This window comes from Jaculus jaculus, chromosome 12 (genome assembly GCF_020740685.1).
Source record: "Jaculus jaculus isolate mJacJac1 chromosome 12, mJacJac1.mat.Y.cur, whole genome shotgun sequence".
NCBI classification, from domain to species: Eukaryota; Metazoa; Chordata; class Mammalia; order Rodentia; family Dipodidae; genus Jaculus; species Jaculus jaculus.
In genome coordinates, this window is record NC_059113.1 from 88,736,883 (window position 1) to 88,764,294 (window position 27,412).

Genomic DNA, 27,412 nt, shown 5'->3' on the forward strand with positions numbered 1-27,412 from the left:
ATCGCATGTTCTCTCTCATATGTGGATCCTAGCCATAGATGATTGGACTTCTGTGTGAGTAGGAAGAAAACTCAGTAGCAAAGGCCAGTAAGCTAGAAAAAAAGATGTAAAGGGAAGAGAAAGGAGGGGAGGGGGTACTTAATAGTATGGTATTATATATCTGTAAGTAGAATAAAAAGAAACTCCAGATGCATGGGAAAAAATTAAGCCAAAGCTAGTCTAAAAAAATTAAATTTGTGCTGGGCATGGTGGTACACGCCTTTAATCCCAGCACTTGGGAGGCAGAGGTAGGAGGATCACCGTGAGTTTGAGGCCACCCTGAGACGTCATAGTGAATTCCGAGTCAGTCTGGACTAGAGTGAAACCCTACCATGAAAAAAAAAATTAAATTTGAAAATTACCAGTTTATCTAAGTTACAGACCCAAATGCCTGAGCTTTTCACATAGCATACCAGCAGTTGTATTACTGCTTTTTTGTTTGTTTTCGAGGTAGGGTCTCGTTGTAGCCCAGGCTGACCTGGAATTCACTGTGTTGTCTCAGGGTGGCCTCAAACTCATGGCAATCCTCCTACCTCTGCCTCTTGAGTGCTGGGATTAACGGTGCATGTCACCACACCTACTATTTTGGATATTTTTGAAAGAGAGAGGGAGGGAGAGAATAAATGTATGGGTGTGCTAGGGCCTGTTGCTGTGTCTGGCTTTACATGGTGTGGTGTTTTGATTCAGGTGTCCCCCACAAACTTAGGTATTCTGAATGCTAGTCTCCCCAGCTGATGGCAATTGGGAATTAAAGCCTCCGGGAGGGAGTGTATCGTTGGGGGTGGGGTTATGGTATTATAGCCAGTTTCCCCTTGCCAGTGTTTGGCACAGTCTCCTGTTGCTATTGTCCACCTTATGTTGCCCAGAGGTGATGTCCACCCTCTGCTCATGCCATCATTTTTCCCTGCTATCATGGAGCTTCCCCTCAAGCTTGCAAGTCAAAATAAACCTCTCTTACCACAAAAAAATTTACTTAATTATTCATTTGAGAGAGAGAGAGAGAATGAGTGCATCAGGGCCTCCAGCCACTGCAAACAAACTCCAGATACATGTGCCACCTTGTGCCTCTGGCTTATGTGGGTCCAGGGGAATTGAATGTGGGCCCTTTGGCTTTTAACCACTAAGCCATCTCTCCAGCTCTACTTTAGTTTCTTTTAAGGGAATATTTTCTTGCTAAGCCAGACTGACACAGACGTAGATTTTTGGCTCCTGAGGAGGAAGAGGTTTTTAACAAAAAACGATCAAAGAAAATTTAAAAGAAATACGATGAAAGGAAAATGAATGCCAAAATCAGCCCTCTGGTGGAGGAACAGTTTCAGCAGAGCAAACTTCTGGCCTGCGGAGCATGGAGACCTGGCCAGTGTGGCAGAGCAGATGTCTGCATGCTAGAGCGCAAGGAGCTGCAGTTCTAGCTGAGGAAGGGCAAAGCCCGGAAAGGCAAAGAAAATCATCCTCAGTCCATGTAACAAAGGTGTTTATTGTTTATGTTTAAAAATATTTTCCCTAGACTATCATTTCCCAAAACATTCTACAAAGTAATAATTATTATTAAGGGGAGAAAAGAAACTTATGAAAGGTCAAATATGCTTAGAAATTAAAACTGAAATCAACTCAGACCGTATGATAGTCTACATATAAGATCTGAAACTATTAGAAGAAAACAGTCAACATGACAAGATATCTTATGTAGGTAATAGCATTAAAAAAAACCTCAGGGCTGAAGAGATGGCTCAGTGGTTAAGGTGCTTGCCTGTGAAGCCTAAGAACCCATGTTCAACTCTCCAGATCCCATGTAAGCCAAGTGCACAAGGTGATACATGTGCAAAGTCACACATGAAGATAAGATGGCGCACGCATCTGGAGTTTGACTGCAGTGGCTGGAGGCCCTGGTATGCCAATTCTCTCTCTCTCTCTTGCTCTCATTCTTGCTTTCTCTCATAAAAAATAACCCCAAAGCAAGGCAAAATATAAATAAGCAAAGAGGGTGACAGCAAATTCAGCTTCCTCACAGTGAAGGAAGCAGCAGAGAGATGAGAAAACCCGAGGGGCTAGAAAAGTATCTGCAAGCTACTCGTCTATGCATTAGTTCCTCTGCCTGCTATGATCAGATACCTGACAAGAAGCAACTCTAAGAGAGTGCTCCTTCTGGCCACAATTTGAGGTGATGCCATCCACTACGGCAACAGATGGGTCCTGGCTGTGGTGGCAGAAGCCAGCTCCCATGCAGGCAGATTAGGAAGCAGAGACTGCCGGCTGAAACCAGGACAGTTATAACCCTCTAGTCCCACCCTTATGGCATTACGTCTGCCACCTAGACCCCAACTCCAAAGGATCCCACCATCTCTCAAAACATTGCCAGCAGCTGGGACCAAGGGATTCAGCACATGAGCCTGGGGAGAATATTTTGCATTCAAGCCAAGATAATGTGGCAAGCAGCCAATATTCAGAATATACAAAAAGCGCGAGAGCAAAAGCTTCAAAGAACCCCTTTTACCCAGAAGCAGTAGACACAGACAGACTGAACATACTCTTATGAGCAATAGGTACATGGAAAAATGCTAAACATCAATATCAATCAGGGAAATGAAAATCAAAACCACAATGAGCTTTCATCTCATCCCAATTGGAATGGCTTTGATTTTTTTTTTAAAGGAGGGCTGGAGAGATGGCTTAGTGGTTAAAGCACTTGCCAGCGAAGCCTAAGGACCCTCATTTGACTCTCCAGAGCCCACATAAGCCGGATGCACAAAGTGACGCATGTGCACAAGGTCATGCGTGTGCACAAGGTGATGCATGTGCACAAGGTCATGCGTGTGCACAAGGTGGTGCATGCTTCTGGAGTGTAACTGCAATAGCTAGAGGCCCTGGCACACCAATTCTCTCTCTTGTGCTTTCTCTTTCATAAATAGATTTAAAAAAAAAGAGAAAGAATAACAAATGCTGATAATGATGCTGAAAATGGCAATTCTTATTTTTTAAATTAATTTATTTGTGAGAGAGAAATAGAGACACAGAGAGAGAATAGATATGCCAGAGTCTCCAGTCACTGCAAATGAACTCCAGCAGCATGTGCCACCATGTTCATCTGGCTTATGTTGGTTCTGGGGAATTGAACCTGGGTCCTTTGGCTTCTCAGGCAAGCACCTTAACCATTAACCCATCTCTTCAGCCCCCTTTCAATTTCATTTTTATTTGTTTATGTGTGTGTGTGTGTGTGAGAGAGAGAGGGGGGGGGGAGAGAGGACGGGAAAATGGTGATTCTTATACATTGTTGGTGGTATATAAATGAGTAAATGAGTATGTCCACTATGGGAAATAGAAACAGCATAAATATTTCTCCAGAGTAAAAATAGAACTGCTATGTGATTATATAGTTACCCCAGCACTGGGTATATGTCCAGAGGAAATGTAGCTAGTATATGGGATGCGTGCACTTCCAATAGTCATAGTTACAGCACTTTCAGTGGTCACCACATGGAGGTAACTGAGGTGTCTCTTGAGGAACTGATAAAGAACAAGTGGCCTACTTACTCATGAAATATTTAGTCATTTAAGTATTTTATTATTTACTTATTTAAGGGAGAGAGAAGTAGATAGAAAGTGAGAGAATGGGAGTGCCAGGGCCTCCAGCCACTGCAAGTGAACTCCAGATGCATGAGTGTTATGCATGTATATATGTTTGTATATATGTATGTATGAAGTTTTTGCTCATTTTATTTATTTTAGAGTGACAGACAGAGAGATAAAGAAAGAGGCAGAGAGAGAGAGAGAGAGAGAAAGAAAGAATGGGCATGCCAGGGCTTCCAGCCACTGCAAACAAACTCCAGATGCATGTACCCCCTTGTGCATCAGGCTAATGCAGGTCCTGGAGAATCAAGCCTCGAACTGGGGTCCTTAGGCTTCACAGGCAAGTGCTTAACTGCTAAGCCATCTTTCCAGGCCTGGATAAAGTTTTCTAAATAACTAGAAGAGAGAAAGATTTTGAATGTTCCTAGCACAAGGAGATGAAAATGTTAATCACTGTGATTTGATCCTTATACACTATATACATATATTAAGCTATAACACACCTCATAGACGTGTGTAGAGAGCAAGTCTGAACAGCAGCTAGGGGGATTGCTCAGCAGCTGAGAGCACCTGCTGTCTAAGCATGAAGACCTGTATTTGATTCCCAGCACTCATGTAAAAAAGCTGGGCCTGGGGGCTGGAGAGATGGCTTAGTGGTTAAGCAATTGCCTGTGAAACCTAAGGACCCCAGTTTGAGGCACGACTCCCCAGGACCCACGTTAGCCAGATGCACAAGGGGGTGCACACATCTGGAGTTCGTTTGCAGTGGCTGGAGGCCCTGGCACACCCATTCTCTCTCTCTCTCTATCTGCCTCTCTCTCTCTCTCTGTCTGTTGCTCTCAAATAAATAAAAAATAACAAAAAAAAATTTAATAAAAAGATGGACCTGGCCATACATGCATGTAATCCCAGTGCCGAGGGAGGGGAGCAGACAGTTGGATCTGCACCATAACCTGTGGTGAGCCAAAGATTCAGTGAGAGATTCTGCCTCAGGGAAGTAAGACAGCAGAGCAGATAGAGATGAATGTCCAAAACTTCCTCACGTCTCCCATGGAGCATGCATGTCTGCATGCATATGTACATGTATATGTACCATACATGCTACATGAACACACCAAGAAAAAGTGCTGGCAAAGTATATGACAAAATTATTGTTGTATAAAGAGGCTGAAAAAAGAAGCTTCTCATTTTAAAGCATTTCTGATTTCCAGATTAGACATGTTCACTATGCATCAACATGAATGCCATGTGGGGAAAGCATCATTGAATAATACAGTGACAAGCACGTGCTATTTCTAGTGCTTGTATAGAATCTTTTCACTTCATTCAACCCACTAGATTTATATAATCACTGAGCAAAGACAGACACTCTCATAGAGTGTTCTGAAGCATATGAAAGAGGGCTACTTAAATTTTGACTTCTTTTTCTTTTTGTCAACATAATCCTTTCTCCATTGTTTTGGTGAAATTTTAGACTTATTTTCTAATGCTTACTTCTAATCATACAAGAAGCTATTTTTTCACTTGGTTAGTAGTGATTCATTCTTAAAATCTTATATTTATTTTATCCTAGATAAGTTTTGGACTGTTTCCCCTTTATAATCCCTTTGTATTTCTTACAATATTTATTTACTGAGCTGGAGAGATGGTTTAGCAGTTAAGTGATTGCCTGCAAAGCCTAAGGACACAGGTTCAATTCTCCAGGTCCCACAGAAGGCAGATGCACATGGTGGCACATGCATCTGGAGTTCGATTGCAGTGGCTAGAGGCCCTGGCGCACCCATTCTCTCTCTCTCTTCCTCTCTTTCTGACTGAAATAAATAAAAATAAAAACTTAAAAATATTTACTTATTATTTTACTTATTTATTTGTAAGTAGGTAGAGAAAATAGAGAGAATTAGAGAGGTAATGGGCACAAAAGAGCCTCTTGCCACTGCAAACAAGCTCCAGATGCATGTGCCAGTTTGTGCATCTGGCTGTGTGTGGATACTGGAGAATTGAACCTGGAATGTTAGCCTTGCAAGCAAGCACCTTAACTGATGAGTCATTTCTACAGCCCCTACAATCCTTTTAAAATGAATGGTTCAAATGGCTAAAATCTAAAGTTATATTTACCTTTCTTTAATTTTTCTTTTGTTTATTTGCACACACAGAGGATGGGAACAACAGTGGAGACAGAGAATGAATATGAGTGGGTCAGATGTAAGTGCCTACTTGAGCATCTGGCCTTACATGGGCACTGGGGAATTGAACCCAGGGCTCTCAGGCTTTGCAACCAAGCACCTTTAACTGCTGAGCTATCTTCCCAGCCCTTACCTAACTTTCAAGAGACTAGCAAGATTTCCTTCTGATGCTCAAGGAAAACAAAACCCCAACCAAGTCCTGAATAGTCACAAATAACCTCAAGATGCCTATTAGTCCCAGTAAGCATAGCCATAGTTTTTATTTGTTCAGATCCTGGTCTCATCCTTTGCCAATCATTACTGAACATTTGGCATTCACAGAAATAACTTCATCTATAGACGAATCCTGACAATTAAGCCAGGGAGGAACATGTTTAATATGCTACCAAAGAACTAGGTGATATTTACCATGAGTGGTATTTCTATATGATGCAACTAACTTTGGAAGCCACATTTTCTGATACAAAGTAGAATTAATAGATTATATAAATATATGTCATATATAATAATAACATTTTCTCTGCCATTTGAACTGTCTGGGTTTTGCATGGCTTTACTTTGGCTCTATAGGATGTATAGGTGATGTGAGCTCCAGGAATTCACAACTGACATTGGGTCAGAGCACGTGGAAACAAACACGTGAGGTTCTACCAATGCTGGGGGAAGAGAGGAGGGTCGGTCTTTGAGAACATTTGAGCTGTAAAATGAGTCCATCCTTGAAAGACACCTATCTGAATACACATTTCCTTTTCAAAGCAAGTCTATCATCTTTGAAAGATACCACTGAGTTACCAGAAATATATTTTTTTCAAATCATAGTTATTAAGTCTAAATATATTAAGGTTAATATCTTAATATTCTATTTATTTGTTTTATTGGAGAGAGACAGAGAGAAGAGGCAGACAGAGAGGAGGCGTGTACCAGAACATTCAGCCACTGTGAATGAACTCCAGATTCATGCGCCACCTGTTCATCTGGCTTACATGGGTCCTGGGGAATCAAACCTGGGTCTTTGGGCTTAGCAGGCAAGCGCCTTAACCGCTAAGCCATCTTCCCAGCCCAAGGTTAATATCTTAATAGCAAATAAGAAAAAAATTAAAATTAAATGGTGATTTCACTACGTGCTATATTTTATAGTGGCAGAATTTTATATACAGTATATATTCTACAGGATTTTATTACTAATCCCCTTTTCACTACAAAACTCAGTATGTTGACATATATGTATACTTGTATATGAAACCTGAAATCAAAGTGGAGGGTTTGTCTGTCCACAGCACCAAAATGCAAGATAGATTCAGATGCCAAATTACATCAAACTATTGCAAATCCAGAGAAAGCATTCAAAAACATGACAGAACTTACTGAACTATCAAAGGTTTGTCAGCAAAAACAAAGGGCTTCACTAGTGTAGCCGATATTGCGTGATGCCTTGCTCTAGATTTCAGTACCAGTCCTCTGTCACCCAGAACCTGGTTCTCCTTCAGCGCCTCGATTTCCCATCTTCCTAAAAGTAAATGGGGACAATGAAACCAGAAGGGAGAACACTCATTAAGCATTACACTTCATTATGCTTTAATAACTTTATATGTGCTATTTTACGTAATTTTACCTTAAATTTTACAATGCAAAATTTGTAATTGCCAACATATAAATAAATTTAGTGTTTGTTTAGGGCAAAAATAAAAAAAAAGAATTACACATCAGCCATGGTAAATATCTCATGGATGCTGATTTATAAAAATATATACAAAAATTGGGCTGGAGAGATGGCTTAGCGGTTAAGCGCTTGCCTGTGAAGCCTAAGGACGCCGGTTCGAGGCTCGGTTCCCCAGGTCCCACGTTAGCCAGATGCACAAGGGGGCGCACGCGTCTGGAGTTCGTTTGCAGAGGCTGGAAGCCCTGGCGCGCCCATTCTCTCTCTCTCCCTCTATCTGTCTTTCTCTCTGTGTCTGTCGCTCTCAAATAAATAAATAAAAAATTAAAAAAAAAAAATGGGAACAACCACAACTTCTACATGGGGTTTTTAAAAAAAAAAAAAAAAAAAAATATATATATACAAAAATTATGTATCAGAGCCAGGTGTGGTGGCACATGCCTTTAATCCCAGCACTCGGGAGGCAGATATAGGAAGATCGCTGTGAGTTCAAGGCCACCCTGAGACTACATAGTGAATTCCAGATCAGACTGAGACAGAATGAGACCCTACCTTAAAAAAACAAAAAAAAAATTATGTATCAGGAAATAATATTTACAACTTTATATATTTCTTTTTTCCTTCACATTTCCTTTCTTTTTCTTTTCATTCTTCCCTTCAGAAAATAGTTTTGTTTCCTTAGTCAAAATCACGAAAATTATAGTATCTGATTAAGTTGGTATGTCTAAATTTGTGTTATTTTGGTTTTCTGTAACAAACCTTAAAGAATTATAGAATGTGGTTTGCCTCATAGAATCTATCAATACGAAATTTTTACAAGATGAGTTACTTCGAGCACACCCTTAACACAAAATGAGATGTCTGTCTCAGTGTTAAGTTATTGCACTTTGAAAGACATGGTTCTCTTTAGCCTTTTCTTTGCAGCACTTATTGTACATACTGAAATTTTATTTTTAAAAGTGCTTCATTCACACAAATCCTGCCCAGGTGAAGCCATGGTACTGTCAGGATTTGGGGGCAGGAAAGCAGAAATGTCCTAGGTAAGGGCTAAACTAGTAAGGGCTGAATTGGGCTTATGCTGGACTGGGATTCCCCATGTTTCAGAATAACATGTTACTGCCATCAAACCAGGGGGTTATGTGGACTGCTAGGAGGGCTTGCTGGAGCCTAAAAGTCTCATAATGGACTTCATACCTTAAGTCTTCATACAACAGAACACCAGTGTATATTCATTTGTATAAAACATTAGAGTTTAGCAAATTATAGATATTGTCTATTCCAACTAAATTCATTTCAACAGAAATGGTTGTTTTCACTAATGTGACAACTCAAACTATTTTTTTTTGTTCTTTGTTTTCATTTTTTAATTTATTTGAGAGTGTCAGACAAAGAGAGAAAAAGAGAGAGAGAGAGAGAGAGAGAGAGAATGGGCACACCAGGGCCTCCAGCTATTGCAAATGAATGCCAGATGCATGCACCCCCTTGTGCATCTGTAAAATGTGGGTCCTGGGAAATAGAGCCTCAAACCAGGGTCCTTAGGCTTCCTAGGCAAGCATTTAACTGCTAAGTCATCTCTCTAGCACAACTTAAACTATTTTTAATGGGCACATTGGAATCTCTAATGCTCTTATACATAATTTTTCTCAAACAATACAACAATGCAAGTCCCATAAGTATTATGATCAAAAAAGTATGATTTAGAATCTATAAGTAGCACTCAGTATTGGACTGTTAAAAATACTCTTCAAAAAGGTTTTAGGAGCTGTGCATTGTGATACATGGCTGTTTACTAGTGCCCAAAGGATGAGGCAGGAGTATTGTGTGTGCTGGGCTATAAAACAAGACCCTGTCTCAAAAAAACCCTAATTATTTAGTATGTATGTATGTTTGTTTGTTTTCAGGTTTGTCTCTCCTCCCAACAATTTGCTTGTACTATACTTCTCTAAAATGACAAATTTCTTCTCTCATACTGACAATGAAATACATTATAATCACTAATTAGCCCACTTGAAGGTCTTATTCCAAAAAGTAACAACTTTAACTCCTTGATAGTCAAGATACTGACAATAATGGATTCTAAAATTGGCACTGCTTTTCCTTGCAATTGTAAACATCTATCAAAAGTTAAAAACATATTGCATAGCATTTGAATTTTAGAAAACTTCAAATAAAACTTTCTATTAGTCACATAATTTACCCAAGTTCTGGACAACAGTATTATTATTTCTATGTATGTGGTTTTACAAAGTACCCTGAAAATGGGACATTTAAAGAAAATTTACAGGGCTAGAGAAATGGCTCAGCAGTTAAGGCACTTGCCTGCAAAGCCTAATGAGCAGAGTTTGAGTCCCAAGTCCCCACATAAAGCCAGATGTACAAGGTGGGGCATGTGTCTGGAGCTCGTTTGCAGTGGTTAAAGGCCCTGGTACCCATTCTTCCTATTTGCATCTCTATCTCTCAAATGAACCAAAAATAATTGGAATTTGTGATTTTGGTATTGTTATTAATACCTTAGCCAGTGATTTTTGAATAATTCTCTCTCAAATGCACAACTTGTATCCCGGAACTTAAAGTTTCACATGGGTTTGTTTAGTCCTGAAGAACCTACAGATAGCTTCATTCCAGGGGTGCTGACGGAAGCTGTGATGACCACAAGGAAAAATATTCTCCCGAAGCATCTGATATTCATCTCAGCTAACTGCTACATACACGATATGGCTAATATACAGACACTATTTTCTGAACTGACAATGTGAATAGGTTACATGCTTTTCAAAGCTACTTTAAGAAAATGAAAAATACCAGCCAGAAAGCACAGCTAAATCTAATATGCTAGAACTTTTTTGTGGTAGCCCTTATTTTTTTTAATAGTGAAGTCACAATGCAAAGCTACAAAATATGAAGGATAGAAAATGTTGCCACTCACAGTTCTGGTGACCCCCACCCATATTTCTATAGTGTCTTTGTCAGGTGACTGTGTGGTATTTGGGAGCACTCTTCATTTGCCCACTCTGTATTTGGTACTTGTTGAAACCATTTGAAAATTATGTACTTGGATGTTTAAGTTTTTTAATTTCAAGGTAGGGTCTCGCTCTAGCCCAGGCTGGCCTGGAATTCACTGTAGAGTCGCAGGTAATGAATAAGACAATCGTGATTGCTGTGGGGGTGTCTGATTGTACTTGCTTGTCTTTTAATCTTAAGCTGAAAATCACTTCAAGCACTAAGACTTACTCCTGTCTCAGTCTCCCAAGCGATGAAATTACAGACATGAGCCATCAAGCCTGGCTTACTATAAGACACTTTTTATCTCATATGAAGCACTTAAAACTCACTCTTAACATAGTGTTTGAAGCCAACCATTCTGTCTGACAGAACATCCTAATATATGAATTTGAGACAGTATTAGATGTGTCTGCAGACTTACTGCTTCTTTTGAAGAAACCAGCACTTTTTATGAATGGATTTAACTTGGATGTAGTACTGCATGATCTGGGCGGGGGCGCATTCCCACTGGCATGTACAAACACATGTAAGCAGGAAGAGTTTGCTGGGATGGAGAAACTTCTGAGAACGATGGGCTGGCACGCTGGCATCGTCTTTATCTAATACCACACAGAGGCCATGAGAAGGAGCTAAAGTCTACATGCCAGTATCTGTTAGCTGCCATTCTCATGCAAGTGCGTCAGGTCCGAGACTGAGTTCACCTGATTAGGAGGCAAGGACCTCTCAGAGAGAGGAAATTGAGTCTGACTCTCTTCTATTACATGATAGCTCAGGCTGGTTACAAGACTAGCGGGAGAAATTCTTTAGTTATTCTCCAGGGTGGTCCTGTTAGGGACAAAGAGATCACCCTTGTACAAGGACCTTTCTTTCCATCAGTGAAGCATGAAGTGAGAGGCTTCAGAATTCTGTGATAATATGTGAGGCTTGGATGTGGGCTGTGGGGCCAGGGAGGGGACACATATCTCATAGGGGTCATTAATCAGCCTATGTTCCACACTTGGTAGGAGAACTTTCTATAAAATTGTAATTTGGGGCTGGAGAGATGGCTTAGAGGTTAAGCGCTTGCCTGTGAAGCCTAAGGACCCCGGTTCGAGGCTCAGTTCCCCAGGTCCCACGTTAGCCAGATGCACAAGGGGGCGCACGCATCTGGAGTTCGCTTGCAGAGGCTGGAAGCCCTGGCACGCCCATTCTCTCTCTCTCCCTCTGTCTTTCTCTCTGTGTCTGTCACTCTCAAATAAATAAATAAAAAATTTTTTAAAAAATTGTAATTTGATCCAGAAGTGAGAGCAGCAGGAGCCTGGGAAAAACAGTGATTCAGGAACTGCCTTGAAGTGAAAAGTCCAAGTGTTCAGAATTAAAAAGTTAGCTAATGGGGGATTTCCAGAGACTGACGGGATGGGGTGAAAGACTGAACAGTCTATTCTGAGGCACAATGGAGCCTCTGGCAGTGTAATATAATGAGAATATAATATCAAAAGGCAGTGAACATGGGTTATGCTTATATGATATTTAAATAAAGATTTTACCATCATATATAGAAATCTCTGAATCCATATCATCTTTCCTTGCTTCGGATAAGACCCACCTGTAAATAAAGTTGAAAACACATACTTGTCATTAACAATAAGATACAAGGCATGTTAAAAAAAAATGACATAACCTCACTCAACAAGCCACTTTTCATTCAAAAATAATAGAGGTCAAATAGAATGCCTCCATATTATTGTGCGAGGCTAGATTAAACCAGGTTTGGAATCTGCAGATTATTGGCCATATGATAATAGGAATACATAGACAAGCTTGTTTTCTTCACAGGGAAAATGTGGATTAAGTAGTTTTCTACCTGCTTAGGTGAATGCCGGGCACACAGTAACATAAGTATTGACCAAACGTAAGTATTGTTTGAATCACTTCTGTGGTGGCAACTGCAACTCAAAGTTGTCATGTGAATTTACATGGATAACATCTGTCCTAGAGAGATGGTATGTGTTACCTCGACATTCAGAATTTATTGCTGCCTTTGTGTAAATATAATCAACTTAAACACTATCGATAACAAAAATTCATGACATATTTGTTTACACTGAATAATTCAGATAAGCTAATCAAATAGAAGACAGGTTCTCTTGAATAGTACTCACCCAGGCAATTTTCCACTGTCAAATGTTTCTATAAAATATACTTCTCCTGTGGGTTGAGGTGTCTTATATTTAATAGTCTAGAAAAGAGATTTTTAAAACATCTAAAGTTATTCATCTTTGCAAATATCACCCTTGACTAGTCTTGCTAGTTAAGAATCTAGTGTGTAACACAGAAATGATATGAGGGGGCATGAGCTTGGGGGATCAAGCTTCACATCCTAGTAATGGTGAGAGAAAAACAGACATATCAAGGGCCCAGAAGGTAAACACACTACATGTGTGAATAGATTCTCACTGACCTCTCCTAACAAAGGAAAAATGTGCCTCATGACATATCTGACACAGTCTTAAGATGTCAGCAAGTGGGCTGGAGAGATGGCTTAGTGATTAAGTGCTTGCCTGTGAAGCCTAAGGACCCCGGTTCGAGGCTCGATTCCCCAGGAGCCACGTTAGCCAAATGCACAAAAGGGTGCATGCATCTGGAGTTCATTTGCAGTGGCTGGAGGCCCTGGTATGCCCATTCTCTCTCTCTCTCTCTGTGTGTCTGTCGCTCTCAAATAAATAAATAAAAAATGAACAAAAAATTTTTAAAAAAAGATGTCATCAAGTGACACTATGTGGACATACATATGTGGGCAAATGAAATTGTATAATGAGGAATTTAGTTCAAATATAATGGTGACTTTTATATTTCACTGCTAGGTGAGTGAAAAGAATGATATCACTTGTAGAGACTAGAAATGGAGAGGGTGCGTGCAGGCAGCATTGCAAGGCGATTGTCCATAAGCACTGTTTCCCGGGCACTGTGAGTGGAGGCCTCTGTGACCATGGTGGTGCTGGTGACATTGAGCAGGCGCCTTAATCCTGAACTTCCAGAAGCAAAGAACCACTATGGGCCCCATTTTACAGAGCATGATCCTGTGAGGAGACACAGTAACTCACTCGTGTTCCCACAGATACCTGGAGGACGTGTGTCTAAGCCCAAGTGCATCATTCCAAACTGCCAGATGCTTTATCACCACACATTAAACTTACCAAGAAAACAGTTGGAGTGTAAGTTATTGATAAATTATCAAATGAGAAATTGGATTGATGATGAATAACGTACAATTTTGCCTAAAGTAGTAGATCAGTCTGGTCCTTTCTCATCAGCCCTTATCAGTGTGACGAGTTACAAGGTCTCTTGGCTGTTAGGAAAAGCGCACAAGAGCATCTTTTCTGTTTCCACTGTCCCTATCTGTCCCTGACAGTGTGTTTACTATCAGTTGAAGGAAGAAAAATGACAACCAAATTTCACCAGTGTGCAAATGCAGTCACAGAAGCTGCTGTCTTCCTTGTGGCTCGTCACTCCCCACTTCACTGTCCCTTGTTGGTTGGCCGGGGGCGATGGAGTCACAGGAGCTCCCCCTGTCAGACCCTTAATGCCACCAGCAGCCCCTCTACTGTGCCTTGAGTTGTTTATGCTATAAAATTAGAAGCACCAAGAATTACTTGTTCAGGGGACTATTTGGGAAGAAGGAGAGGGCGAGTCAGATGGGTGGTGGGGAGCAGGAGGGTAATGCCAATGAATATGACTGAAATATGTCAATGTATGGAAGTGACATGATGAAACCCTTTATTTTGTACAATTGATATCTGATATAAAATTTTTAAGTGATTTTTTTTTTGCCAGTACTTATCATCTTCTCATGGGATCATATCAGGACTGATAAGTATCTGGTCAATTTCTTTAAAGTATAAACTTCCAAAGACCCTTCTAGTGGCATGTCTGTATCGGCTGTTAGTATTTCAAGAACTTCCTCTGTAGATCATGGAACTAGCTCTTGTTTTGTTTCATTCTTGTCTTTCCAGGTAGGGTCTCACTCTAGTCCAGGCTGACCTGGAATTCACTCTGTAGTTTCCGGGTAGCCTCGAACTCACAGCAATCCTCCTGCCTCTGCTTCCTGTCACCACGCCTGGCTGAAACTAGCTTTCTAAAACAAATGCCCTGACAGAGATGAAAGTTTCACAGGGAAAGCAGAACATGCACCTAGAACAGCTACACAGCACTTAGTCTTGGAAAGTAAAAGACCTAATAAAGATAAAATGAGGTAAAGAATTCTGCAATAGGTATTTCCTTGGCCCTTCCTTTAAAAGGTGGCTGGTCATTATCACCACTAAACATATTTCTACTCACTCAGTACTAGAGATGAATATTTCTACTCACCCAGTACTAGAGATGAATATTTCTACTCACCCAGTACTAGAGATGAATATTTCTACTCACCCAGTATCAGATATGAATATTTCTACTCACCCAGTACTAGAGATGAATATTTCTACTCACTCAGTACTAGAGATGAATATTTCTACTCACCCAGTACTAGAGATGAATATTTCTACTCACCCAGTACTAGAGATGAATATTTCTACTCACCCAGTACTAGATTTGAATATTTCTATTCAATCAGTACTAGAGATGAATATACCCTGGTGAAAACACAGTGGATTATCAAGGTGCACCAAAATCCCTGTAAAGTTTCCCAGACTCTGTCACCATCTCTAAATATGAACCTTAGCTATGCCAAGACAGACACAATCAGCCTTATACCAAAGTGGACTGCATCTCCGTTTCTCATTCATTTCTTTGTTGGCATGTTTGCTTTGCTCAGAGAAATAAAGAAAAAAAATCACTTTACTTCTTGAAGAATAAAAACAAATCATGCTTTTATTTTATCTGGAAAGGTCTGGAAGTACCAGAAATAAATCAATACTTTTCTCTTGGCTAAGTACTTGGTTGCCTTCAACCAGTGAGAAAGAAACTCCTGTTTTAGTATTGAAAACTTCCACATACATAGTGAATACAACTGGACTAGGTGGCACATCACATTTTTGTTGTATGTTGGGCCTACTAAGAAATACAGTAACAATAAAATCAGGACAACCCAATGTTCTCCTGCCAACTATTAGAAGTGAAGTGAATCCTGAGAGACCAGTCCTCCCACGTACCAGAAGTGTGACAGGACAGCTTGGAACTCGTTTCTCAACAATCTTACCCTAGAAGAGTGTTCATCTTTCTTAGCATCAATCTCTTCTGAATTTTTATTGACGTCTTCCACCTCAGCACCATCACCCATCAATTCTGTGTTCATTGAGATAAATAGAAGACTCATACATAGTCCAAACCCTTGGAAATGCATATTGAATGCCTGTGAAATTAAAAGTAATTGGTGAAAATAAAGTTAGAAATGATAGGTGTTAAGTACTGTAGAAGGAAACAATTTCTCTTAACATTTCCTCTTTATTCTGGGATTAAAAAATATTTCATTTTATTTATGATAAAGAGAGACAGACAGACAGACAGAGATTAGAGCTGGGCGTGATGATGCATGACTTTAATCCCAGCACTTGGGAGGCAGAGACAGGAGGATTGCCATGAGTTTGAGGCCACCCTGAGACTGCAGAGTGAATTCCAGGTCAGCCTGGGCCAGAGTGAAACCCTACCTCGAAAAACCAAAAAAAAAGAGAGAGAGAGAGAGGGTGGGGAGAGGGAGATTAGGCATGCCAGGTCCTCCAGCCACTGCAAACAAACTCCAGACACATGTGTCACCTTGTGCATCTGGCTTATGTAGGTACTGGGTAATTGAACCTGGGTCTTCAGGCTTTGCAGGCAAATGCCTTAACCACTAAGACATCTCTCCAGCACTATTCTCAGATAATTTAAAACCTCCTAAGTAGCAAAATTACCTACATTATTCACTAAACAAATAAAACTCTAATTTCAATATTCAGATTAGGCCTTCTTCCAAAAACAAGAGCCAATGGGACAAAATATAAAGACATAAATAAAAGTGATTGTCTCAAATATATGTAGACTCCATTAAACGCTACATGTGCCATGAATCCCAACCATTAAATTATTTCACACACTGTTGTTAAAGTGTATATGTAAAACTAGAAATTATAAAGCCAGAATACCTTTACATTTAAGCACAAAACAACACCTTTAACATAACAGTGTTTTGTCAAAATCAAATCACAGCTGAATGATCAAATGACTATGGGCTTACTGCAAACAAGTGGATTGCTAGAAGACTTTTCTTTTTTGCATTTCTTGTTCCTATAATTCAAGATGATGTAATTATTTAGTCATTTCCTCTCTTTAAATATTGTAAAATTTCTGCTCCTTCTCATACTGAGATGAGTAAAAGCCAAATGCAATTTGTCTGCCTCTTAGTAGAAGTGTGTGATTTATATAATTATGTCCTCCTCTGCTCCCATTGGCATATAAAAAATTCAACATCTTGTTCTGGGTACCAAGAGCCTTTCAAACAAGTGCTTGGGGACATTGACAAGTGCAATGTGGCCATCATTGGCTGTAAAGTGGTCAATTGTGCAGATAACCCAGAACATGGTTATTTTGCTCCTTTTCCAAAGTCAATGTCAAATTCTTAGAATACTTTTTAGACTACATATAGCTTGGTTGGGGGTATAGCTCAGTGATAGAGCATTGGACTGCAGAAGCTAGCCAGCTATAGGCTTGAATGGGTCTGCTTTAAAAAGTCAGGACCCATCGGCAATGGCACTCTACAGCTACCAGAATAGCAACTACTGCTGCTGCTAATAATAACAACAACAACAACAACAACAACAACAACCACTGTTAGCACATGGGGAAACAGGAACCCTCAGGCATTAAAAAGGTATGGGGACAAAAATGATACCAATGGCGTTGGAAGCAGGCTTCCAAAATACAAAAAATACAATTATATGAACCAGCAATTCCACCTCTAGGTATATACAAAAGAAATTAAAGTATATATCCTCACAAATACGTATCAGTGATGAAAGATATGTTTTTCCTGTTAACCAAAAAGTGGAAACAACCTAACTGTCCATCAACTCATGGACGTATTAATGAAATAGAGGTTTTGCCACACTATGGAAAAATCACTCAGCAAGTAAAAGGAATGGAAGGCTGGGGAGATGGCTTAGAAGTTAAGGTATTTGTCTGGAAAGCCAAAGGACCTAGGTTCGATTCCCCAGAACCCACTTAAGTCAGACACACAAGGTGGCACATGCATCTGGAGTTTGTTTGCTGTGCCTGGAGGCCCTAGTGTGCCCATTCTCTCTATATCTGCCTCTCTCTCAATAAACAAAAATAAATTTTAAAAGGAATGGAGTCCTGACACATGCTACAAAATTTATGAACACCAACAATACTATGGTGAAGTGAAAAGCCAGTCACCGAGATCCATACATGTTATATGATACCATTTTAAGTAAACAGGCAAACCCACAAAACTGGAAAATAGATGAGAGATTGCCTAGGCCAGGGGTTGGGTCAGCCCAATGGGTACAAGCTTTCTTTTCAGGGTGGTGAGCTGTTCTAACATTGGAATATGATAGTGGTAGTCCAATCTATAAATCTACTAAAACCCACTGAATCCACATTAGTACTGAACCTGCTATTATACAAATCATGTTGGCATACCCATTCTCTCTCATTCTCAAATAAATAAATAAATAATACAATACTTTAAAACCATGCAATTATAAAATACTTTATTTAATTATCTCAAGTGACAGAAACATTTTTAATAAAAATGAAACTTTACATGAGGGCTGGAGAGATGACTTAGTGGTTAAGGTGCTTGACAGCCAAAAGACCCAGGTTCAATTCCCCAGTACCACATAAAGCCTGATGCACAAGGTCGCACTGTGTCTGAAGTTAGTTTGCAGTGGCTAACGGCCCTGGCACACCCATGTTCTCTCTCTCTCGCTCTCTGTCTCAAATAAATAAATAAAATATTCAAAGAAGAAACTTTACATGAATTCATAGATCAGTTAACCTTGACTTCTCCTAATGGTCATTGGCTATAACTTCAAAGCTTACTTGTACACATTTGCAAAAGCACTCATCAGGAATGTACCTTAATAGTATAAGTGGAGCTGTGTACACTCAAGTGTGTGAATGCCACCCTTATGGGTAAAGACACACACACCCTTGTCATTTGTTAGGGGCGTTTGATCTCTCAGCATCAAAAAGGTGGTTTAAGTGGGACAGAGTTTGAATATAAAGACAGAAATTTGACTCGGTAACCACAAAGTAAGCTTATTTTCTCAGCTTTCCATTTGCTGGCACTAATGGCTATTTATTTTGTTAGTATCTTATTGGCATTTGCTAGTACATTTACAAATGGCATGCTGTTAACCCTTTACATGCTCTATTGTCTGGAGGCTGGGGAGATGGCTTAGTGGTTAAGGCATTGGCCTGCAAAGCCTAAGGACCCCAGTTCGATTCGCCAGGACCCACATAAGTCAGATGCACAAGAGGGTACATGCATCTGGAGTTTGTTTCAGTAGCTGGAGGCCCTGGCGTGCCCATTCTCCCTTGCTCTCTATCTGCCTCTTTCTCTCTGTCAAATAAATAAATAAAGTATTAAAAATATTTGAGTGTATCCATACGTACTTGTCACCCCAGTCCTAGGAGAGGGAAGGGGAATTACCCGGGCTTGCTGGTTAGCCCGTCTGCACAAAAGCAGCTCCAGGTTTAGTGAGAGACTCCATCTCAAGGAACAAGATGGAGGGAGATTCCCAGGGTCCTCCTCTGACCACTGCATGTGTGTGTATGGGCTCGCATGCATCTGCACATGCACACTATATGCACATATACTATGCTACACACACATGCACACGCACGCACGTGCACACACACAGACACGATTTGTTATTTGGTGCTAACGGCCCTTCATTAGAGGGTACAGCTCAGTGGTAGAGTACTTGGATGTAAATAATTTAAAAATTAAAAACTGTTTTTAAAAGCCAGGCATAGTGGCACCCACCAGTAACCCTAGCATACAGGAGGCTGAAACAGGAGGGTTATTGACTTTGAGCCTATCCAAGGCCAATAGTAAGACCTTTTTTTTTCCAAAAACATAAAAATAAAAAATAGGGTCGTGGAGACGGCTCAATGTTGTAATGTTATGAGATGCAAGAGTGCTTGCTGTGCATGCATGAGAAACTGAGTTCAATGCCCAGCACCCATGCAGAAAGTCAGGTGTGGGCCTGGAGAGATGGCTTGAGCGTTAAGGCGCTTGCCTACAAAGTCAAAGGACCCATGTTTGAGTCCCCAAGACCAACACAAGCCAAATGCACAAAGTGGCACATGAGTCTGGAGTTTGTTTGCAGTGGCTGGAAGTCCTGGAATGCCCAATTTTGCTCTCTCTCAAATAAATAAGTAAATAGTAAAAAGTCATGTGTAACCATGCACACCTGTAACACCAGTGCTAAGGGGCACAGGGGCAGAAGAATCCCTGGGCTCCCTGTCCAGCCAGGCTGATTGAAAAGTGGCAAGTCCCGGTCCAGCGGGAGACTCCGTCTCATGGAAATAAGGTTGAAAAGGGAGGAGGACATTCAATATTCCCACCTGGCCTCTTACACGTGAGCATGTGTATCTGCACACCACACACACACATGAAACCAAACAAAAACTAGCCCTTCAATAAGACCAAACATCATAATGTAGCATTATTAAAGATCATCAGTATCCCTTTAGACTCAAGTTTTCACTTTCAAAGGGAATGCATGTCTTAGGTTTTCAATAATTCATCTGTTGGGGACTGGGGCGGTAGCTCAGTCTGTAAAGTACTTGTCTGGTAAGCCAAAGGACCTGAGTTGGATCCCCAGAACCCATGTACAAACACCAAGTGTGGTACTGCCCAGTCGTAATCCTAGCAGTGGGGAAGCAGGGACTGGCAGATCCCAGGGGATCACTGGCCACCCAGTCTAGCCTAATGGTGAGCACCAGGCCAAAGAGAGATCTTATCTCAAAAAGAAGAAGAGGAGAAGGAGGGGGAGGGGGAGGGGGCGGGGAGGGGGGAGGGGGACCAGAGTGAGACCCTACCTCGAAAAACGAAAAAAAAAAAAAAAGTGCTTTATCTATTTTAGAGAAGGAGAGAGAGACAGACAGAGAGAAAGAGGGAGGCAGAGAGAGAGAATGGGTGTGCCAACGCCTCTAGCCACTTTAAACAAATTCCAGGTGCATGTGCCACTGTGCATCTGGCACGATGTGGGTACTGGGAAATTGAACCTGGGTCCTTTGGCTTTGCTGGCAAGCACTTTAGCCACTAAGCCATCTCTTTGGCCCTCTAGCCTCATCCTTTTAGACTTTTCTGTCATTCAATTTATAAGTATTCATCAGCTTCTGGTCAGGTGGTTTTCCCAGCAATGAGAAGGTAATTGCTACATACGGCAAACACTTTACCCACTGAGAAATCTCCCCAGCCATTTTTTAAAACCAAACTTTGAGGTATACCCACATTTGTGTATATATCTATTGGATTGGCATTGTGGCTGTTTCCTAGCAAAGATACATAGAATATGGAAACGACCAATTTCATATTATCTTATATTTATATGATACTCTAAATATTTTTGCAATATTTTTATTTATTTGCAAGTAGAGAGGGAAGGAGAGAGAAGTGGGGGAGAGAATGGGCATACCAGGACCTTTTGGCATTGAAAAGGACCTCCAGATGCATGGGCTACTTTGTGCATCTGGCTTTATGTGACATTGGGGAATCCAACCCAGGCAGTCAGGCTCTGCAAGCAAGTGCCTTTAACCACTGAGCCATTTCTCCAGTCCCTTCTCTAAAACTTTACCTCCTTTTAAGAACAATACTACTTCTGCCGGGCGCGGTGGCATGCACCTTTAATCCCAGCACTCGGGGAGGTAGAGGTAGGAGGACTGCCATGAGTTCAAGGCCACCCTGAGACTCCTTAGTGAATTCCAGGTCAGCCAGTGAGACCCTACCTCGAAAAACCAAAAAAAAAAAAAAAAAAATACTATTTCTAGAAAGACTGTCTCCACTGGCTTAATAAACTTTCTGTGAGAATCTGAATAATGTTTACCCTTATATATTACCTCACATAGCAAAGGGGTGTGCACATGGGGTTAAGGTTGGTAATCAGAATAGAGAGTATCACCTGGATTATGCCTGGGTAAGCTAGGATAATCACGGGGCCTTTAAAAGTAGAAGAAGGGCTGGAGAGATGGCTTAGTGGTTAAGTGCTTGACTGTGAAGCTCAAGGACCCTGGTTTGAGGCTTGATTTCCCAGAACCCACGTTAGCCAGATGCACAAGGGGGCCCATGCATCTGGAGTTCATTTGCAGTGGCTGGAGGCCCCTGTGCACCAACTCTCTCTCTCTCACCCCTCTCTGACTTTTTGTCTGTCGCTCTCAAATAAATATGTAAGTAAATAAAAGTAGAAGAGTGCCAAGGCTGGCATTTTACATGGGTACTGGGGGTCAACTTCAGGTACTCACGCCTACTGAGTTATGTCCCTAGGGCAACACTCATCTTTTTTATTTTTTATTTTTGGTTTTTTGAGGGAGGGTCTCACTCTAGCCCAGGCTGACCTGGAATTCACTATGGAGTCTCAGGGTGGCCTTGAACTCATGGCGATCCTCCTACCCCTGCTCCCCAAGTGCTGGGATTAAAGGCGTGCTCCACCACGCCTGGCTAACATTCATCTTTTAAACACACTCATGTTCCTGTAAATGGACTTCATACAATTGAGATGACTTTTGGCTCAACTGTCGTGGTGCGCTGAAACATAGACACTGACCCTTGGAGTCATTTACCCAAGAGTGGGCACACTATTCCTTGGAGCACAGCTTGAAACTAACTCTTGGAGCCCTTTAAGCCAGGAGTGAGGCACTGCCTCTGCTGCTGCCTCGGTTGTGTGTGTTCCAGCAAATGAACTCCAGATGTGGGCGCTCCTTTGTGCATCTGGCTTACATAGGTCCTGGGGAATTGAACCTGGGCCCTTTGGCTTTGCAGGCAAGCACCCTAACCGCTATGCTCTCTCTCCAGCCCAGAGCATAACATTAGATTAGTTAGGAATATAACACTAAAAGCTTCTCACAGAAATATTCTCAGAAAGGATATTTATAAGGTCCTTAAGAAGTGTTCCCGCAGTTCTTTCTTATCATTCATTCCTACAACTTTCTGCTTTCATCCAGTTCCTTCAGGCTAACTGTGATTGGTATCACTGGTATGCATCTGGTGCGGTGTTTGAAAATTACTAAACTTTTCATTGTCACGTGGCTTCAGAAACTCCTCTACAGAATGATCTACCAAAAAGCATGCTTGACACCATTGTATGAAGCCACTAACGCTTTTAGTTAAAAGACAACTGGTTAAACTTTTCTGAGGCTCTTCTCACTTGAGAAGGGAGAGGCCTCAGCCTAAGCCAATGATCTAAAGCTCTGTCAACACTGACAAGTGCCGTTCTCTAATGTCATAACTAAGCCCACACCTTTAGAGGCTAGGGAGATGGCTCAGCATTTAAAAGCAATTATTCTGCAAGCCTGCCAACTCCAGTTCACATCCCTAGCACCCACGCAAAGCCAAGCCCAAAGTGTCGCATTTGTCTGTAATCCCAGCATCGGGAGGCAGGTCAGTAGAATCCCAAAGATTGTGGGCCAGATCATCTGATGTCCCCAGGAGCAAATTACATGACAGACTCTATCTTCAGCAAGTGGAATGAGAAGACCAACATTCCAAGGCTGTCTATCCTCTGACTTCTATGTACACCCATTTGCCCCCCCCCACAAAAATAATAATAAAAATCCTCCCTCCACACACAAATAAAAAGAATAAAAATTTTAGGGCTGGAAAGATGGCTTACTGGTTAAGACACTTGTCCACAAAGTCAAAGGACCCAGGCTCGATTCCCCAGTATCCACATAAAGCCAGATGCACATGCATGTGTCTGGAGTTCATTTGCAGTGACTAGAGGCCCTGGCACGCCCATCCACCCTCTCCATCTATCTCTTTCTCTCCCTCAAATAAATGAATATTTTTTAAAAGAATAAAAATTTTAAAAGCTTAGTTACAGCACTAATCAGTAACTACAGACTTATCAACGTATTTCATCATTTACATACAACAAAATCCTCATAGGCTCGAAAACACAGGACAAAGTCAGAGACTGTTATTCTAGAGTCAGAGGAATAAAACCTAAACATGATTGAAAGACCAAACTAAGAAGATGTAAACTGAAAAGTGTTCAAAATTAACCATGACAAAACAGAGGACCATCTAGAGTGATATAAAAATTTCATGGAAGCCCATGGCATGGTGGCTCATACTTTTAATCCCAGCACTCAGGAGGTGAGGTAGAAGGATCACTGAGTGTTCCAGGCCAGCCTGGGCTACCTAGTGAATTCCAGGTCAGCCTGGGCTAGAGTGGAGACCATGCTTCAAAACACCAAAAAAAAAAAAAAAAAAAAAAATCCAAGCAAAACTGTGATAATAAATTATAGGTTGGCTAGCTTATGAACTTCAGAGTTCTTCCTGGCCATTTTTTAAAAATTCATTTATTACAATCAGAGAGAGAGAAAGAGAGTGAATGGGCGCACCACGGCTTCTAGCCACTGCAAACGAACTCCAGAGGCATGCCCACTATGGGCATCTGGCTTACGTGGGACCTGGAGAATCAAACTTGGGTCCTGAGGCTTCGCAGGTGTGCGCCTTAACTGCTAAGCCATCTCTCCAGCCCTTCTTGGCCATTTTTGTTATTTGTGTTTTACCTTCCCTCTCCAACTCCTGAGATCATTAGCCTTTAAATCCCAAATACATGCTCCTGGTTGGCTGGGCGGATGCTATAAATAATTTCAGCCAAAGTATCCGAGTGCTAGTAAACAGGCTTTGGGAGATAATGAGTCTCCTAATTAGGGCTTCATTGGACTCAACCCTTCCCCACCCCCTCCCTCCCCAGACGTGCGCACTGGGGTTGGTGCAGCCTACCTAGGGAGCTGGCAGGGTTGGGACCCTTCACCTTTGCGGAGATGGGTCTGCTCGCGTTGGAGAGATGGGGAGCTCACCGAGCCAAGAGCGCGGGGTGCGGGGGGGGGGGGCGGGGGGCGGAGCGTGACCCGGGGCTCGAGCGTGGAACCGGCGCAATGGCAACCGCTGGGATAACGGACTCGGGCCCCGCAGGGCGGCGTCCGGCTGGCTGTCCCCGGCCCGCAGGGGGAGGCTCCTCCGGGCTGGCGGCATCCCGTGCGCCCACCCGGGGCGGCCGCGGTGCCCGCGAGGCTGGCCGGCTCCGCCCGCAGGTCCCGCTCGCTGCGCGCCCATCCCTGAACTTGACTGCCACCCTCACCCCGCAGTTCCCAAAGGGGGGATGCGAGCGGCCCACGCACCCCGACTCCGGCCTTCCTCACCGCGGGACCCCAGCGCAAGGCCAGCGGTTCTCACGTACACACCCGTGTCCGGCACCGGCAGCGGCGGCAGCTCTGGTGGTCCGTCTCGCTGCCACTTAGTCCCGGAGTCTGTCCAGCCCGATCCCGCCCGCGGCCGCCCAGCAGCGACGGCTAACTGCGCGTGCGCGCGGAGGCGCCCCGACCCCCCCCCCCCAAGGGCGCGGCGCCACCTGCTGCGCGGGCTCAACGGCCTCCCGGGATGGGATGCGCATCCTCCGCGAGGACCGCTCCCTCGCTGATGGGAAGAGGAGGAGGAGGAGGAGTTACTCTCCCTGGTTAGTCCCGGACTCCTCTGTGCCTGGCCACTCTGCAAACAGTGGCCTCGAACCCTCTAGCTAGCCCTGGATGACCCTGAGCTTTTGATCCTCCTGCCTCCACGCTCCTCATTCTTGGGATTACCTCTGTGCGCCGCCCCCCTCCGCCCCTTTATATTTGACCTTGAACCCAGGGTCAGAATAGACACAAGATGAAAAGGCTAGGTTTCTTCATCAACTGCATATTTTAGGAGCTGAGCTCTCGTGATATATATATATGTGTGTGTGTATGTGTATATGTGTGTGTATGTGTATGTGTATGTGTATGTATATACATATATATTAAACACCAACATATATATTACACATGAAAACAATATGTTGTCTTTCCGGCAATATTAATAATTTTCCCGGGGCTGGAGAGATGGCTTAGCGGTTAAGCGCTTGCCTGTGAAGCCTAAGGACCCCGGTTCGAGGCCCGATTCCCCAGGACCCACGTTAGCCAGATGCACAAGGGGGCGCACGTGTCTGGAGTTCGTTTACAGTAACTGGAGGCTCTGGCGTGCCCGTTCTTTCTCTCTTTCTGCCTCTTTCTGTTGCTCTCAAATAAATTAAAATTAAAATTAAAAAAAAATAATTTTCCCCATGCACTTGTTATTGACATGCCTCTTTTTTGTGGAGGCACTAATTTTGAACAGCCATTTTAAGGTGTGACCTGCTTTCTCTTCCGTACAGCGCCAATTCTATTTGTAACTATTAAGTAATCCGTGGGAACAAACTGAGTTCGTGGAAAAGTGCTATTTTTCATGCAGCTGCACTCACAATATCCTTGTCCTCTCAATTTTGAACAATTGATTTTTCCTGAATCAATTTTACTATGATTGCAACACAATGATTTTTTTAATTTCGTTTATTTATTGGATCATTAGGCTTTGTAGACAAATGCTTTAACTGCTGAGCCATTTCTCCAGCTCAGAACGCAGTGATTTTTAAGTCCATGTTCTATCTGTGCCCCTGTACCGGTTACCTTCTTGTTACTGGGACAAAACACCTGACAAGAATCAGTTTAGGAGCTAAAGAGATAGATAGCTCAGTGGTTAAGGCACGTGCCTTTGGAGCCTAAGGACCGACATTCAACTCCCCAGAACCCGCACAAGCCTGATGAACTCCAGACACAGGCACACCATGGATGGACATTTGCAGTGGCTAGAGGGCCTGGTGTGGTCCCCTTAAATAAATAAATAAAATCAATTCAGTGGGGGAAGGTTTTATTTCAGCCCCCAGATCCAGAGGGTAGAATCAAATGCGGCAGAGAGAGCAGGGCAGGAGCCAGAAGCCAGCCTCACTTCGGGAGGGAGGAAGTAGAGAGGGATGGATAAGGCTGCTCAGCCAGTGCACTCCTTCTGCAGTCCAGGACCTCTGCCCACAGTTAAGGAGGGTCCTTGAACCTCAGTCTAATTAAGATAATCCTTCATAGGTATGCCCAGAGCTTTGTTTACATGTCGATTGTAAATCCTGTCAAGTTGACAACCAGCAATTGGCCATTGCAGTTTATTAGGCACAGACAATACTCTATTAAATATAGCTGGCACATGCCTTTAATCCCAGCACTTGGGAGGAGGATCACTGCGGTTCAAGACCAGCCTGGGACTAAAGAGTGCGTGCCAGGTCAGCCTGGGCTAGAGCGAGACGCAACTTCGAACCCCCTCCCAAAACGCTTTTACTTTTCCACTTAAGGTGTCTATCCTAAGGATGAAGTCAGAGTTTATAATCTATCACTATGTTTGGTCATTTGGGTGCCCAGATTGTCCCAGAATTGGTCAGTAGAGGTCTCTTCAAACCAGCCCTGGTGGCCTTTTTACATGATCTCATCATTTATTGTTGAAGAAAGTCTGGCAGGCTTTTTGATGAATTTTGGCACATACAGATACCAACGAATATAACAAAAAATGAATGCTTCACCTCGGAAACCTTTCTTGTTCCCATCTCTAAGAACCACACAGTAAATCATTTGGATTTGGTTACATCTGTAGAATTTTATAATAATGGGATTATACAGCGTGTTACTATATTTCCTGGATTCCTTCAAGCAGCATGATTATTTTGACATCCATCCACGTGTTTATGTGTATACAGAGTTTGCACCTTCTGATTGCTTGGTAATTTTCCACTATTCAGAAGCAAAATCATGTATATAGCTACCTCAATTTAAAATTTATTTTTATTTATTTATCTGCAAGCAGAGAGAGAAGAAAGACAGAAAATGGGCATGCCAGGGCCTCCAGCTGCTGCAAACGAACTCTGCACCACTGTGC

General features: G+C 42.2%; 1 protein-coding gene across 2 annotated transcripts in view; it reads right to left on the reverse strand.

Moving 5' to 3' along the window:
• Window positions 1–24,940, reverse strand: part of Clgn (calmegin) — a 48,763-nt gene extending 23,823 nt beyond the window's left edge. Inside the window, exons 1-5 of one of the 2 annotated variants that reach the window (XM_045131345.1) lie at window positions 24,847–24,940; window positions 15,626–15,778; window positions 12,591–12,667; window positions 11,976–12,034; window positions 7,155–7,296 (exon numbers count right to left, since the gene is read on the reverse strand). In XM_045131345.1, the coding sequence (XP_044987280.1) occupies window positions 7,155–7,296; window positions 11,976–12,034; window positions 12,591–12,667; window positions 15,626–15,769 (422 nt within the window). In that variant the 5' untranslated portion in view covers window positions 15,770–15,778; window positions 24,847–24,940. Of the gene's footprint in view, window positions 1–7,154; window positions 7,297–11,975; window positions 12,035–12,590; window positions 12,668–15,625; window positions 15,779–24,783 lie in introns of both variants that reach the window. The other variant, XM_045131344.1, reaches the window with a different exon arrangement.
• Window positions 24,941–27,412: the final 2,472 nt, after the last annotated feature.